This window comes from Anomalospiza imberbis, chromosome 18 (assembly GCF_031753505.1).
Source record: "Anomalospiza imberbis isolate Cuckoo-Finch-1a 21T00152 chromosome 18, ASM3175350v1, whole genome shotgun sequence".
NCBI lineage: Eukaryota > Metazoa > Chordata > Aves > Passeriformes > Viduidae > Anomalospiza > Anomalospiza imberbis.
In genome coordinates this window covers 3770215-3783790 of record NC_089698.1, presented here as the reverse complement: position 1 = coordinate 3783790, position 13576 = coordinate 3770215, and the positions used below count along the sequence as shown (strand labels likewise).

At 56.1% G+C, this 13576-nt stretch overlaps 1 protein-coding gene across 1 annotated transcript; it reads right to left on the bottom strand.

The window, feature by feature from the left end:
- Positions 1–806: 806 nt before the first annotated feature.
- Positions 807–13566, bottom strand: ACAD10 (acyl-CoA dehydrogenase family member 10). Its single transcript, XM_068208563.1, has 15 exons — positions 13479–13566; positions 11607–11834; positions 10749–10897; positions 10017–10211; positions 8659–8817; positions 7774–7933; positions 7266–7398; positions 6915–7025; positions 5999–6180; positions 5324–5474; positions 4696–4841; positions 4005–4178; positions 3209–3562; positions 1772–1837; positions 807–1090 (listed from the first exon to the last, which is right to left on the bottom strand). The coding sequence occupies exons 2-15, from the start codon at positions 11761–11763 to the stop codon at positions 855–857; spliced, it is 2373 nt and encodes a 790-aa protein (XP_068064664.1). The 5' UTR covers positions 11764–11834; positions 13479–13566; the 3' UTR covers positions 807–854.
- Between the last annotated feature and the right edge of the window lie 10 nt (positions 13567–13576).

Genomic DNA, 13576 nt, shown 5'->3' with positions numbered 1-13576 from the left:
CACCCGTATCCCTTGAAGGGTGATGGATTCCCTGGCAGTGGCTCCTGGGCAGCCCTGTAGAAAGTGGCACTCGCAAGGACCTCCTGTTCTGATGTGTTCTCCCTCCTGTTACAGCCCTGCTCGTGTTAAACCGCCCGTGGGAGAAGCCAGACCTGTTCTCCCTGCAGAGATGTGCCCGTGTCTCCCAGGGGGAGAGGCTCAAGGTGTCCCCAGGGCACGTCACCGCGCTGAGCTCCAGCTCGGGGCTAAGCCCTCATGAGTGTCCGGTCTGGGCCTGATCCCGGCATGGACAACGCATGGCACTGAGCACTAGTGCGCGTTAAATAAAGCCTTTGGTTCTCTCGAGCAGCCCCTTCCCTCCCCTGGGGCTTGGAGGCAGATCCAGCAGCACTAAAACCCCCCAGGGCAGACGCGGCTCTCGGCCCCTGAGCCTGCCTGAAGGAGGTGGGAAGTGCAGGAGTCAGGTGCCTGCTGGGAAACCATCCCAAATATCTGGGCTGGGCAGACACAGGCTCAGCTCCCTCCCCCTTCCACAGCAGAGCCAAATGCCCGAGGTTGAGGTGGAATTTCACCCTGGAGCTTGGGAGAATCCAAGGCTCAGGTTACCGGCTTCCCTACAGCCTCATGGTCCTTGTGCTGAGAGCCAGCACGGCCCCCCCGGGCTCGTTGCAGCACCCCTTGTGCCCCCGAGGGCTGGCAGGCGGTGGCCACCCTGGGCAGACGGGCTGTGAGGCTGCACCCGCGCTGGAGGAGCAGGAGAATCCAAAGAACCGTACCCATTACTTTAATAATTAATACAACATATTAATTGCTCGTGCTCATAAAGTTACCAAGGTTGTTGCCACAGTTCTGCCCTAGCTCTGTAAAGCACTGAAAGCTCCCATTGATCCAGTCTGCATCCTCCATGGTCCCCACAGAGACCCCACCACACTCATGGGACCATGGAGTGCTCCCAGTTTCTCCCAGCTCCACAGGGCAGGCGCTGCCTCAGCTCTGGAGTCTCCCTTGAATCCAGAGACCTCGAGGACTGGATTCAGTTCCTTCCACCACTGAGGATTCTTCCAGCATCTGCAAGTTGCTGGAAGCTGTGCTGAAGAAGATGTGCTGAAGGACAAGAGGCATGCTGGTCCATTCTCTTTATTCCCAAAACCAAGCCATGCACTCCCAGCCAGGTCACTCCCAACCAACTTTCCCTGCTGCACTTCTGACTTCCGCAGCCTCATGATCCAAGGCTGGACTTGGCCCTGAATTGAGCCAGGCAATAAAAGCACTGAGCACAGACAACACCAAACACCACTGGAATTGAGAAGCTCACAGGCTGCCCTTAGCACAGCCTCTCCCGTGCCAGAGTGGCTGCTTTGGGTCCCCATCTGAGGTTTCCCAGTGCTGCAGCTCCCGGCTCAGCTCTGGCTTGGAGAGTCCTGTCCTGTGAACCCCTGGGGACCCTCAGCCAGACGTGGAGCTCAGGTCCAAGGGAAGTGCTGGGCTGGGATCTGTGTTGTGGAGATGTTTTGCTCCAGGGACCTGTGGGAGAGTGAGAGCAGAGCCCATGTGGGCACACAGAGGGCTCCAGGATCAGGGCAGGACAGCAGCAATGTCCCAGAGGCTTCCAAGTGCCCTGGCGACCCAGTGCTGGGGAAACACGCTCACTGGAGATCCCACAGCAGACAGGACAAATCACCCCTCATGTTCACAGGCCCCACACTGCAGTGGGGGTCCCAGTGTTGCTCTTTTTGGGTCAGGAAGGCTCGAGTCTGAGGAATCTGCTCACCTCGGTGCCCTGATCCATGGCCTGTGCAGCCATCAGCGCCGCTGCCTTGGTCCTGGCACTCTGTGCCTGGGGGAAGAGGATGAGACCCATGAGAGGTCTGGTGCCCCTGGTGCTGCCCCTCTGACAGGCAGCCATGGCTCTGAAGGAGAAACTGAGCTTCCCTCTGCTCCTCTGGAGAGGATCTCCCCGAGAGCTGTGGGGACAGGCAACCTGTGGGATCAGAGTGTGGAGTATGCTGGCTCCTGGTGCGGGATGAGGCAGGGTCAGCTGAGATCCTGCCCTGCTCGGCCTCAGCCAAGGGCACCTGGCTGCCAAGCTCCCAGGGATCGACCTCACCCTGGCAGTGCCAGCTGGCACAGGGCAGCCTTGCCCGTGCCTGTGTCCAGCTCTAGAGCACTGTGGCACTTCCAGGCTGGGAATATTTGGCTGTGTAACAGTCCTCTGCATTATCCTGCTGTTGCAGGCAGCAAAACTCCTCCCCTGGCTTTCACAACACACTTCCACAGCAAAGGCTGACAGTGCAGGGATGATGCCAAGGGAAAGAGCAGTGGCATGGATGTGGAGGTGACAGGGATGACCAGGAGCAGCACCTCCACAAGCCCAAGGCGTGGAGTAGAGAGAGTGTGGCAATCCTGATGTTTGGCAAAGATGAGTGTTTCGAGGAAGGGCAAGGAGATCTGCTCATCTCAGCACCTCCAAATTCCCCACAGCTGCTGCTTCCCTGCCCTTTCCACCTTCTCAGTGGATCAGCTGCCAAGAGCCCTGACACACTGGCGTTTGCTGGTTTCTGCCAGAGCGCAAGGAAACACTTTGGAAGGGCACCTGGATATTTTTTTGGCAGATGAAAGGAGGTTACGTAACCCACTAGAATTTGATAATGTCACTAGAATAATTAAGAATATAATCTTGGTCGCAGCCCAAGGGTGGGGCTGTTTGCTTCCACTCACACCGTGAATGGAAGCTGGGGAGGTGCAAGCAGCTCCCTGCCCCATCTGAGGGAGCTCCCAAGGGAGCACCAGAGGGACACAGTGAAGGGAATTAACTCAGCCTTTCCCAGAGGGAGACAGGAGTGAGGCTTCCCTGGACAGGGAAAGGTAGGGAACAACCATTTCTTCCAGGACCGGCAAGTGTTGAAAAGCCCAAGCCCAGCCAAGCTCTGGACGCACCATCAGCACGGACAGCAGGACCTTGGGCAAGCGACCACAGCTGGGCTGGTGTTAATCTGCTCCTCTTGGAAGGGAGTGTCAGCTTCCAGAATCACTGTTTCCCAGGATATGAACTCTGGTACAGCCAGATGAACCCAGCTCTTTTCCTCCAAGCCACTGGGCTCCAGGAATGCCAAATGTCTGATGTGATCAGGAGAGCCTGGACACTTGGAGGCCAGAATCCCCACCCTGGGGTAGGTGCAGCAAAGCAGCTTCAGCACAGATGTCTCACCTGCAGCTCTGGCAGAGGAACGTGGAGTCCCTCTGGACCGGGAACTCGGAAAGCCCCACTGGATGCCCATATTTTCCATCTTGCAGCAAAGCCCCTGGGCCATCCCCACCAGGCTGCTGGGGGGAGTGACCAGGGGGACTCTGGGCACAGGGGCTGCCCCAGGCCGTGCCCAGGTGCTGTAACTCCTGCCCAGGAGCGGCCCTTGTCCGGCCCACGTGCTGGAATGTCGCACGCGCAGCTTTGTGGGGGGGAGGTTCTCAAACACACGGAATCCTTCTTTAATGGCAAAATCCCAAGCCAGATCAGCCACAAACTCTGTGTCCTTGGGGCTGCTGTCATCTGGAGCTGGCCTCCCTGGGGACAAGAGAACAGGACACTTGTTTGGAAAAGTCTGTGTCACGTAGTCACATCCCAAACAGCATCACCTGCCCTCCTCTGGGCCAGCCCAGAAGGACTTGGGGAAACTCCTCTCTAAGGGATGTGAAAATAACATCAGATTTAATTCTGATAAAGGCTCCAAGGCCACACCTGCCGTGTGCAGAGCACAGAGAGCTCTCACCACCTCCCTGTGAGTCCCTTGGCAAAGGCTGGTGCTGAGCTGGAAGGTCTGAGAGCTCCATCTGTAGGACACAGCTCTGGGCTCCCAACTTTGATCTCTGCTCAGTTCCTCCAGGAGAGGAAAGACCCCACAGCACAAGCAGCAGGCAGGAACAGGCCTGTGCTGCAGCAGGGAGGCAGCTCTGTGCCCCTGGGTGTGCCCCGGTCAGGGCACAGCTGGCCTGGTTGGGTTCCTCACCTGCCAGGGAGCCACGGTGACGTCCCTGCAGCATCACAGCCAGGCGGAAAAAGGCAAAGGCCAGGTAGAAATTCCAGTTCTCCGGGCGCTCCACTCCCATGTGGCCACAGTACATCTGGGAATACTCCTCTGCCGTGGGAATCCCCAGGTGCCCCAAGTCACACTTCCTCAAGCCTGGAAGATGGGAAGAGATACCAGGGAGTCAGCTGCCAGAGCAGCTCAGAGCTCCCATGGCATGGTGTGAGCCCTGTGGCACAGCCAGGCCCTCCCATGGAGACACCTGCACCCTCCAGGACCTGTACAGCTGCAGTGCTGGCTCCGTATGGAACTCTGGGGTTTGGCACCAGCCCGTGCCCCAAAATGCACGTGGGGCAGTTCTCCTGGTTAGGGTGAAACCGTGACTGACAGAGATCCCTCCTAAACGATGGAACCTCTCTGTTTAACCCTGTATTTTTCTTTTTAACAAGCATATAACTTAGTGCACAAAGCAGTCCTGATCTGCTTCACAATTTTCCCAGCCAAAAGAGTTGCCCAGCTTCCCAGCTGGAGTGAGAGGGAAAAAAATGCAAACCCAGAGCCCTTTCCAGCTGCACTGAGCCCCACTGCCAGCTGAGCTGCTCGAGCAGGAGCTGATGTGTTCTGAACTCTGGCTCCTCTGCGTGTGCCAAAGGTGACTGTGCCCCCTCTGTACCTCTGCGAGCACCAAAGTGGGCTGGCAGGAAGAAGCTCATACAGTTATTCGCCAAATCACACATGGGATCTCCTAGAGTGGCAAACTTCCAGCCCAGCACAGCAAGGACTTCTGGCCTGTCTGGATGAAAGACCAGGTGGTCCATCCTGTATCAGAGGGAAAAAGAGATCAGAAAAGTCTCCAGAGGAGGGAAAATCCCAGTGCTCAGCAGCAGTAGGTGCTTTCAGTGCTCTTCACTCTCTTCAAAAATTGCCGACTCCTTTGGAAGGCAGCACAAAGTGAAACATTAATTTCTGCAAGCAGAGGATGGAGGTTATTCAATATTGAACTCTCTGGTTAATAATGCACTAAACTGGAGAATGAAACCAAGTTAGTCAGAGCCTCAGATCAGGGCTGATTCCTGAGTATTGCAGGAAGAGCTGATGATCCTCCAGTGTTAGCCCAGCATTTGCAGCTGTTGGATGAAGAAACTCAATCTCATTCCCTGGGGATGCTGACCCTGACACAAAACCCAGCTTTTGGGCTGCTCTGAAGCTGCTGCCCCAGCCCAATCAGCACCTTTTGGAGTTTGTGGGTCATTTTAAATTCAGTCCTTGTTTCCTGCCCGGGATGTGCTCCAGGGCAGTACCTGAAATCACCATGCACCAATGTTGTCTTCTGGGATTCAGGAAAATGCAGGGGCAGCCACAGGATGAGCCTCTCCATCACTGGGATCACGTGAGTTTCCACAGCTCGATACTGCTTTGTCCAGGTCTCAACCTGCTTCTGGATGTAATTTCCTGGAACAGAGGAAGAGAGGTTCCCAGGGAAAGGCACAAAGAGGCTTCAAAAGGAACACAGAAAAAGTCAAACAGCCAAGCAGATCCCAGTCCAGAACCGTGATTTAAGCTCCAAGAATTTAACTGCAATTTCCAGGGGTCGCATATATTCTTAACTGGGCACTGGATTTAATATTCAGGAGGAAAGAATCCAATCCTGGACGAAAATGTAACTTCTCCACCAGCTCCAGGAAGCTGAGCTATCTCTGCAGAGGGACTGGAGGGGATGCCTGGGGAGGTTTGGTCAGAGATGGCAGCCAAGAGTGGGCAGAGATGGCAACGGACATGGCAGGAAGCTCTGGGAGCTAGGAGAACTTTGGGAACTCATGGGAAACCTGGATTGGAAGAGCTCTTCACACCCTCCCACCACACCTGGGGATTCAGACTCAGGACTGCTCATCTTCACTTTCCCACCTGCCCCCAGTTTGGTCCATCCCTTGAAATGCTGACACCCTGGAGAAGGCAGGATCCAGAGCTTCTCTCACCGTGCTCCCCGAGGTCCTGCAGCTTGGCTGCTCCGAGGTCCAGGCTGTGGATCCTGGCCAGGACGTGTGCCATGGCCCCGTACCAGGCCCCGCGCCGGCGCGGCGGCACCGCGGGCAGGGACGCGGCGCGGTGGATGTGGCCAGCACAGTGCTCCAGCAGGTAGAAAGGAGTGCCAAGGATGCTGGGGAAGCAAAGAGGGATGTGTGGGGCTGAGGTCAATCCTGCTACTACACCCCAGATCTCACCTGCACCTTGAACATGCCCCCCAGGCCTCACCTGCATGGGCAGGTGAAGAGCAGCCCCAGCAGCACTTGGGTGCTCACTGGAGCCCAGCTCAGGCTGCCGGTGGCCCATGGCTGTGGCATGCTCAGCCCTGGCCCCTCCAGCCCCAGGAAGCTGAGCCTGGAGCCAGGCTCCAGCAGCAGCTGCTCCCTGCAGTGGGTGTGAGCTGGGCTGTCAGGCTGCTCACAAACACCAGGAGCAGTGGGCACACATCGAGCTGCAGGGCAGACACTGAGTCCTGCAGCCAGCAGAGAGCTGAGCAGGCTGCAGGCCTGAGGGCTGTCCTCTCACAGATTTGCTGCTGTCGCTGCTGTCTGAGATCTGGCAGTTGGAAAAATCCTTTCTTTATTGCAAACCTGAGCACTCTGAGTCAGCAGGAAGCCCTACAATATTGCTTTATAAGTGCTTTCCAAAGAGAGCTTTTGGATTAATTGCTAAAATGGGACATACCTAAACCAAACCAAATAAAAGTGATTCTGTTCTTTGAACTTCTAGAGGCTCCTCCAGCCCCACACTGCACAAATGTTTATTAGATCAGAGCACTTTGGGAGCTCTGGTTCCTTCTCTCTTCATCTTTGGGAGAATCTGGCTGCAGCTGTCAAGCACAGAGTGAAAGCTGAGGGACAGGATTACCTTCTGTCCTCACAGAGAGCAAGCACAGGGGGCACAGGAACACCAGCCTCAGCCAGAGCCTTCAGAACCCTGCCAGGGAGGGAGAGAGGTGCAAGGGAATCAGTCCTGGAACTGCTGTGTTGGAGGCAGACACACCACATCACTGTGCTCAGCTTTAAATATACCAAAATAATGTGGCTGGGGGGAGGTGAAAGGAGCACACCCACATCTTCCCATGGCCCAGAGCCCCCAGACCCACCCCACACTCTGGAAAACAAGGGGAGGTCATAAATGATCCTCCCCAGGTGTCCTGCTCCTCTGGTGCTGAAGCAGCTCCTCTGGCCCAGCAAACTGCAGCAGGACCCCCCTCACCTGTATTCCCTTGGGACAGAAGGGGCTGAGGGAGGCTCCTCCTCCTTCTTCAGCACCAGCAAATGACCTCCAAACTTCACCAAATAGCTCCGGGTGGACTCTCCATGGTCAAACTGCCGTAACTCCAGTGGGGCTGGGAGTTGGGAGCAGAGGGTCAGCACTCCTCCAGGTTTTCCATCCCCTTCCTGCACCTGGGGTTGAGATCTCACTCTGTCCCAAACCCCTGGGGAACATGGCAGTAGCTCATAGATGCGTCACAGGACAGGAATATTCCTGGCATCTCTTTGGCCACTTGTGCTTAACCCCTCCCAAAATGAGGAAATCCTAAAATGTTGTTTCTTAATTCTAGGAAAGTGATGGATCACTGAAACTGGAATGGCTGTGCTGTTTGCTTGGAGATTACGAGCCTTTCCTTAATATTATTTTTCAGTCCCTATGTCATAGGAAAAAGCCAATAGCACCAGAATGTCCAGGTTTCCTGATGGAAGGGCCAAACCCACTGCAATACCTGTTGGGTGGGCACCTAGAACATCTCCAAGGTACTTTTGCAGACGATCCTTTGGGATTTCCATGCCTGGTCTCATTGAACGAGTATAGGGAACAAACCCTTGCAAAGGAAATCCCAGATGGTTTTCCAGCTCTTTGAGTGCTGCTTCTGGATCATCAACCTGAAACCAGGAGGGAGAGAGTAGCACTGGGTGACAGCTAGAAGACAAAATTTCCTGGGGAAGAGAGAGCCCTGCATGGTTGGGATGCATTTATCTGTGAGTCCATCAGCACTGATCCACTGACACACAGGAATTCATGGGTCATTCCCTGACAACACAGAGCTTCCCACCTTTACTCTGCCCTGGAGAGACCTGTGATGGTGGCAAAGGCACTGTGAGCTTGGGCTGGCATAAGAGCTGGAATTCCCTGTGTGCAGTCCAGGGCACTAGAGGTCACTCTTCCCACCAGTCCCACTCTTGCCCTTTTCCCAATGGTCCCCAAATTAAACCCCTGTGCTCACTGACCCCAAAGCCTGAGGGCAACCCGTCAGTCCCCAGCTGACTCATCCATGAGGCCTCAGAGTTTCTGGGAATTCATTAACTGGGGCTCATTTTCTGCTGTGGTTGGGGCTGTTTCTCCAATAGGAGAACAGAGGAATAGGAATGAGGAGAGACTTCCCTGAGCTTGCACAGGGTTTGGAGCCACGAATGAAACGGCCCAGAGCAGACTTTGCCAGTGATCCCTGCTTTAACCCCACCACATCCTGAAAGGACAAGCAAGACTGGAACAAAAGGCTTGGCAAGAGCCGGCCACTGCCACTTGGAAATCCTCAGCTGTTCAAACCAAACAGCTTCTGGATCCAAAATCCCTCCCCAAATCCCACCCTGGCTGTGTCACTTTGTACCTTCACTGTTTTCATGCCAAGCTGGGCTGCTGCCTTCAGGTTCCGGCTGCTGCTGTCCAGCAGGATGGATTCCTGGGGCTGGACACCCAGGCGCTCCAAGCACAGCTTGTAGATCCCAGGATTTGGCCTGGGCATCCCTTCCTGATGTGATTCAACCATCTACAGCAACAACAGATGGAATATGCATGAGCCTGCTGTGACCACAAACATCTGGGCAGTGCTGGAAATGGAGATGGGAGGGTGGGAAAGAGACTGTCTAATTAACATGAGAAATAAAGGATGTGGAGCTGGGTAGGCCGTGGTTCCAGAGACTGTGTGGGTGCCAAATGCTTTGGCCATGGCTCCTCAGCTCAAATCAGCCAAACAGGATGAGCCAGTCCTTGGATGGAAGATATCCAATGAGATGTCCCAATGTGGGAGACCAAACCGGTCCCAGACCAGTTGTTCAGTGCTGTCCAAGGAAGCCTTGGATGGCAGCACCTTCCAAAGGCTCTGGAAAAGCAGCATCCTGACCACTGCACCCACCAGCCACCCCAAAGCCACCTCCACAGCAGCTGTGTTGACCATAACCATCCACCTAAAATCTGGATCAAAAAAGCATTGACTCAGTGTCTGAACACTCCCCCTGCCCTCACAACCACGAACAATCCAAGCAGCCATATCCCTGCTCTGGTAACACTCCAGGAACAGCAGTGAATCCATTGGATGGATATAAAGCCAACACTAACGGAAACCCACATTCAATTATTTTTCCCCCACTAATTGCTGTGCAGGGCTGTCGCTCCTGTTCCAGGAGCAGCACGCACTGGAGAGGCTGTGGGTATTGGAGCCTCGAGGTTCACGTGTCATCTAATCTGCTAATCTGTGTCATCTCTGCAAAGGTGAAGTGTGCTGGGAAAGGAGACTCTGCTGGGAGAGGAGCATCTGCTCCTCATCTCACACAGGAGAGCGTGTTGGGGTAGTGGTTTTTTGTTGTACAAGGGGTGCATGGGCTCTTTGAAGAGTCCTTACTCTTTTAAAGCTTATTTTTGTTCATTTGTTTGGGTTTTTTTTTTAAGCAGGCAGGGCACTGAATAATAACATTTATTTCTAGTCTGGTGTTCCAGCTTCCAAGTCCTCTGTCTCCATCGCTCTGTTACACAGAGACTCGTGGTTGTGTGGGCACTTTGCAGTGGATTTGCAAATGTCACTCAGCCCCTCTCCAAGTGCCTACAAGGAATTGTGTCAGGAAATGCTTTCCCAGGCTGATGACAACCAAACTGTGCTGCTGCTCATCTGCTACCTGCACTTAAAGAATTTCAGTTGCTGCTTTCACAGGTGGAGGACCAGAGCCCCATTTGGGATCCATCCAGACTTACCACATCAAAGTGCTGTTGGTCCAGGGGCAGGAGCCTCTCTCCATCCCCCAGGCACAAGCTGTGCCTCAGCAGAGCTGTCTTAAGCCCTTCTGCCCGGATACACCGAGCTGCTTCTGCCATTATGGGGAGCTGTTTTATCATCTCCTTTCGGATTAAATCCCAGAGAAAGGAGTGCACTGGAACACGGACATGTGCCTGAGAAACAGAGAAACCCCAAGAGTGATAATGGGCCACAAATGGGGTGAAAATAAGCGTGGTTGGGTAGGTAGGTTGCCTGATCATCTTATCTTGCTGTCCTGCTTCCTCTGGCAGCAGAAGGCAGGCAGGGAATCTCTCAGCTAAATTGCTTTGCCCAAATAAACAAATGTTCTCACATTCCTAATTCCACAGCAGAGATAAAGGGCTGATTTTGGGAAAGAAAAACCACTGGGACTGTGCCTGCCATGGGATCAAGGTAGCTGACAGCTCAGCAGGCGGGAAAGGAATCTGCATTTTAGACTGAGATGTTTAAAAAGGACTTTATTCCAGTAGGAAATTAAGGCAAATTAATCTGCCTGCCTGCCCAGGCACCAGGATAATGGTGAAAATCTGCCCTGCTCTGACAGCAATGCTTCCTAGATGGAAAATCCAGACCCTTCAACCACAGAATTTCTTTTTAAAGCTCCTCTTTCCTCACTGGATCTGTTTCCATGCAGTCAGGAAGCACAAGGAGAGCAGGGGGAGTTGGCTTACAATCTCAAAGCACTGCTGTCCCAATTCCTGCAGGAACTCCACAGCTGTCAGCTCTCCCCTGGAATACTGGAGAGAGAGGCTGTTCTCCCCTCCAGACAGTGCAGCTTGCTGGATGGTGCCGGCTGGAATGCAGCTCCGGGCCTCCCAGTCTGCATGGAGAACAGCAGGGAAGCCAGCAAAGAGCATCAGCAGACTGGGAAATCAGCTGGGAGTCCCTCCGAGGTTGATACATGGCCCAGCACTGTGAGAATGATGTGCTGCACTGGGGTGATTGACACAGCACAGAGGGAAGAGTTTGGGCCTTCCAGGAACTGCAGCACCTCATCCCTGTTTTCAGTGTGGAGAATCCCTAAAGCTGCTGGAGGACTGCACCAGCCTTGGGTGGTATCAGGTGGTGGCACTGCAGGACAGTTTTGTTACCGGGGGTTTCAGGGTGGTCACTGTTACCTCTGTGACTTTTGATGGCACAACAGGTCCCACCACCACAAGTTCTTGGGTGTCTCACCAGAGCCAGCTGAAATTTATCTTCCCTCCATGCACAGGAACAAGAGGAGCTCTGGTGAGCAGGGACCAGATCAAGAGAAGGGCTGGAGCTGTGCCAGGGCTCAGTTAGGCTGAAATATCAGGGAAAGGTTATTTCCCTGATATTTCCGAGCTGGGCACTGCCAAGACTCCCCAGGGAATGGGCACGGCCCCGAGGCTGCCAGAGCTCTGGGTGAATTTGGACACTGCTGTCAGGGACAGGGTAAGGATTACTGGTGTGTCTGTGCAGGGCCAGGAATGGATGATGATCCTTGTGGGCCCCTCCCAGCTCAGGCCATTCTGTGATTGTGGGGGATCAGGAATGGGAATACACACCTGTGGCTGTCCTGTGAGGGGCTGGGAGCAGCACCCCGCTCTCCTCAAAGACCACGGCTTTGTAAGAGAACCCTCTGGACTGCTGTGGGATCAGCGGGAGCTGCCGGATCCCGGCACACAGAAGGTTCTGGGCACAGGCAGCGCCCCTCAGGAACATGCTGGGAGCCACAGCAGGGGCCAGGGAAACTCACACCTCAGCCGGGGAGAGGCTGGAGCACAGCTGTAGAACTACAGGGGAAATGTTTATTTATGCACACAGAATCATGGAATTGGTAATGTTGGAGAAAACCTCCCTCAAATCCAACCTGCTGGGGTCCACCAAACCCTTGGGCCCAGAGCCGCCTCTGCTCGAGCTCTGAACACTTCCAGGGATGGCAGCTCCACCCTGGGCAGCCACTCAAGTGTCCCAGCCAAACCAGGGACCCCCAAATGGGGTTTTACACAGGGTCCACACCCCTTCAAGTGCTGGAGACAATAGGGTCGCTCATCACTAACACACACTAATTACTGATTATAATCAGTGATTGCAGCCATGTGAGGGTCAGGCTCTGCTCCCAGGGGACAAGGGACACAACAAGGTGAACGGCCTTGAGGTGTGCCAGGGGAGGTTTAGGCTGGACATCAGGAGGAATTCCTTCGTGGAAAGGGTGGTCAGGGATTGGAACTGCCCAGGGAGGTTTGGAGTCCCCAACCCTGGAGGTGTCCAAGGAGGGCCTGGACGTGGCACTGGGTGCTCTGTGTTGGTGATAAGGTGGGAATGGGTCAGGGCTGGACTCCATGATCCCGGGGCTCTCCCCTCAGGGATCCCGGTACCCCTCACACCTCCCGGCCCGATGATCCCGGGGCTCTCCCCTCAGGGATCCCGGCACCCCTCACACCTCCCGGGGCTCTCCCTTCAGGGATCCCGGCACCCCTCACACCTCCCGGCCCGATGATCCCGGGGCTCTCCCCTCAGGGATCCCGGTACCCCTCACACCTCCCGGCCCGATGATCCCGGGGCTCTCCCCTCAGGGATCCCGGTACCCCTCACACCTCCCGGCCCGATGATCCCGGGGCTCTCCCCTCAAGGATCCCGGCACCTCTCACACCTCCCGGCCCGATGATCCCGGGGCTCTCCCCTCAGGGATCCCGGCACCTCTCACACCTCCCGGCCCGATGATCCCGGGGCTCTCCCCTCAGGGATCCCGGTACCCCTCACACCTCCCGGCCCGATGATCCCGGGGCTCTCCCCTCAGGGATCCCGGTACCCCTCACACCTCCCGGCCCGATGATCCCGGGGCTCTCCCCTCAGGGATCCCGGTACCCCTCACACCTCCCGGCCCGATGATCCCGGGGCTCTCTCCCCTCAGGGATCCCGGCACCCCTCACACCTCCCGGCCCGATGATCCTGGGGCTCTCCCTTCAGGGATCCCGGTACCCCTCACACCTCCCGGCCCGATGATCCCGGGGCTCTCTCCCCTCAGGGATCCCGGCACCCCTCACACCTCCCGGCCCGATGATCCTGGGGCTCTCCCTTCAGGGATCCCGGCACCCCTCACACCTCCCGGCCCGATGATCCCGGGTCTCTCTCCCCTCAGGGATCCCGGTACCCCTCACACCTCCCGGCCCGATGATCCCGGGGCTCTCTCCTCAGGGATCCCGGTACCCCTCACACCTCCCGGCCCGATGATCCCGGGGCTCTCCCCTCAGGGATCCCGGTACCCCTCACACCTCCCGGCCCGATGATCCCGGGGCTCTCCCCTCAGGGATCCCGGTACCCCTCACACCTCCCGGCCCGATGATCCCGGGGCTCTCCCCTCAGGGATCCCGGTACCCCTCACACCTCCCGGCCCGCCCGCAGCGGGCAAGGCTCCCGCTCTCGCGAGAACGTACCTCGAACTCTCGCGAGAAGCAGCGGCCGCCCCTCGCAGCCCCCCGCGCGCTGCCGCCGCCGCAGCCGCCGCCGCCTGCTACGTCACCGAGCCGTGACG

Excerpts from the sequence above, each read along its gene's own strand:
- ACAD10 (XM_068208563.1), bottom strand. The coding sequence starts at position 11,763 with ATGTTCCTGAGGGGCGCTGCCTGTGCCCAGAACCTTCTGTGTGCCGGG. Across the intron at positions 7,399-7,773 it reads TCTAGGTGCCCACCCAACAG|CCCCACTGGAGTTACGGCAG; the intron begins GTATTGCAGTGG and ends CCCAACTCCCAG. Across the intron at positions 7,026-7,265 it reads TCTGTCCCAAGGGAATACAG|TTCCAGGACTGATTCCCTTG; the intron begins GTGAGGGGGGTC and ends CCAACACAGCAG.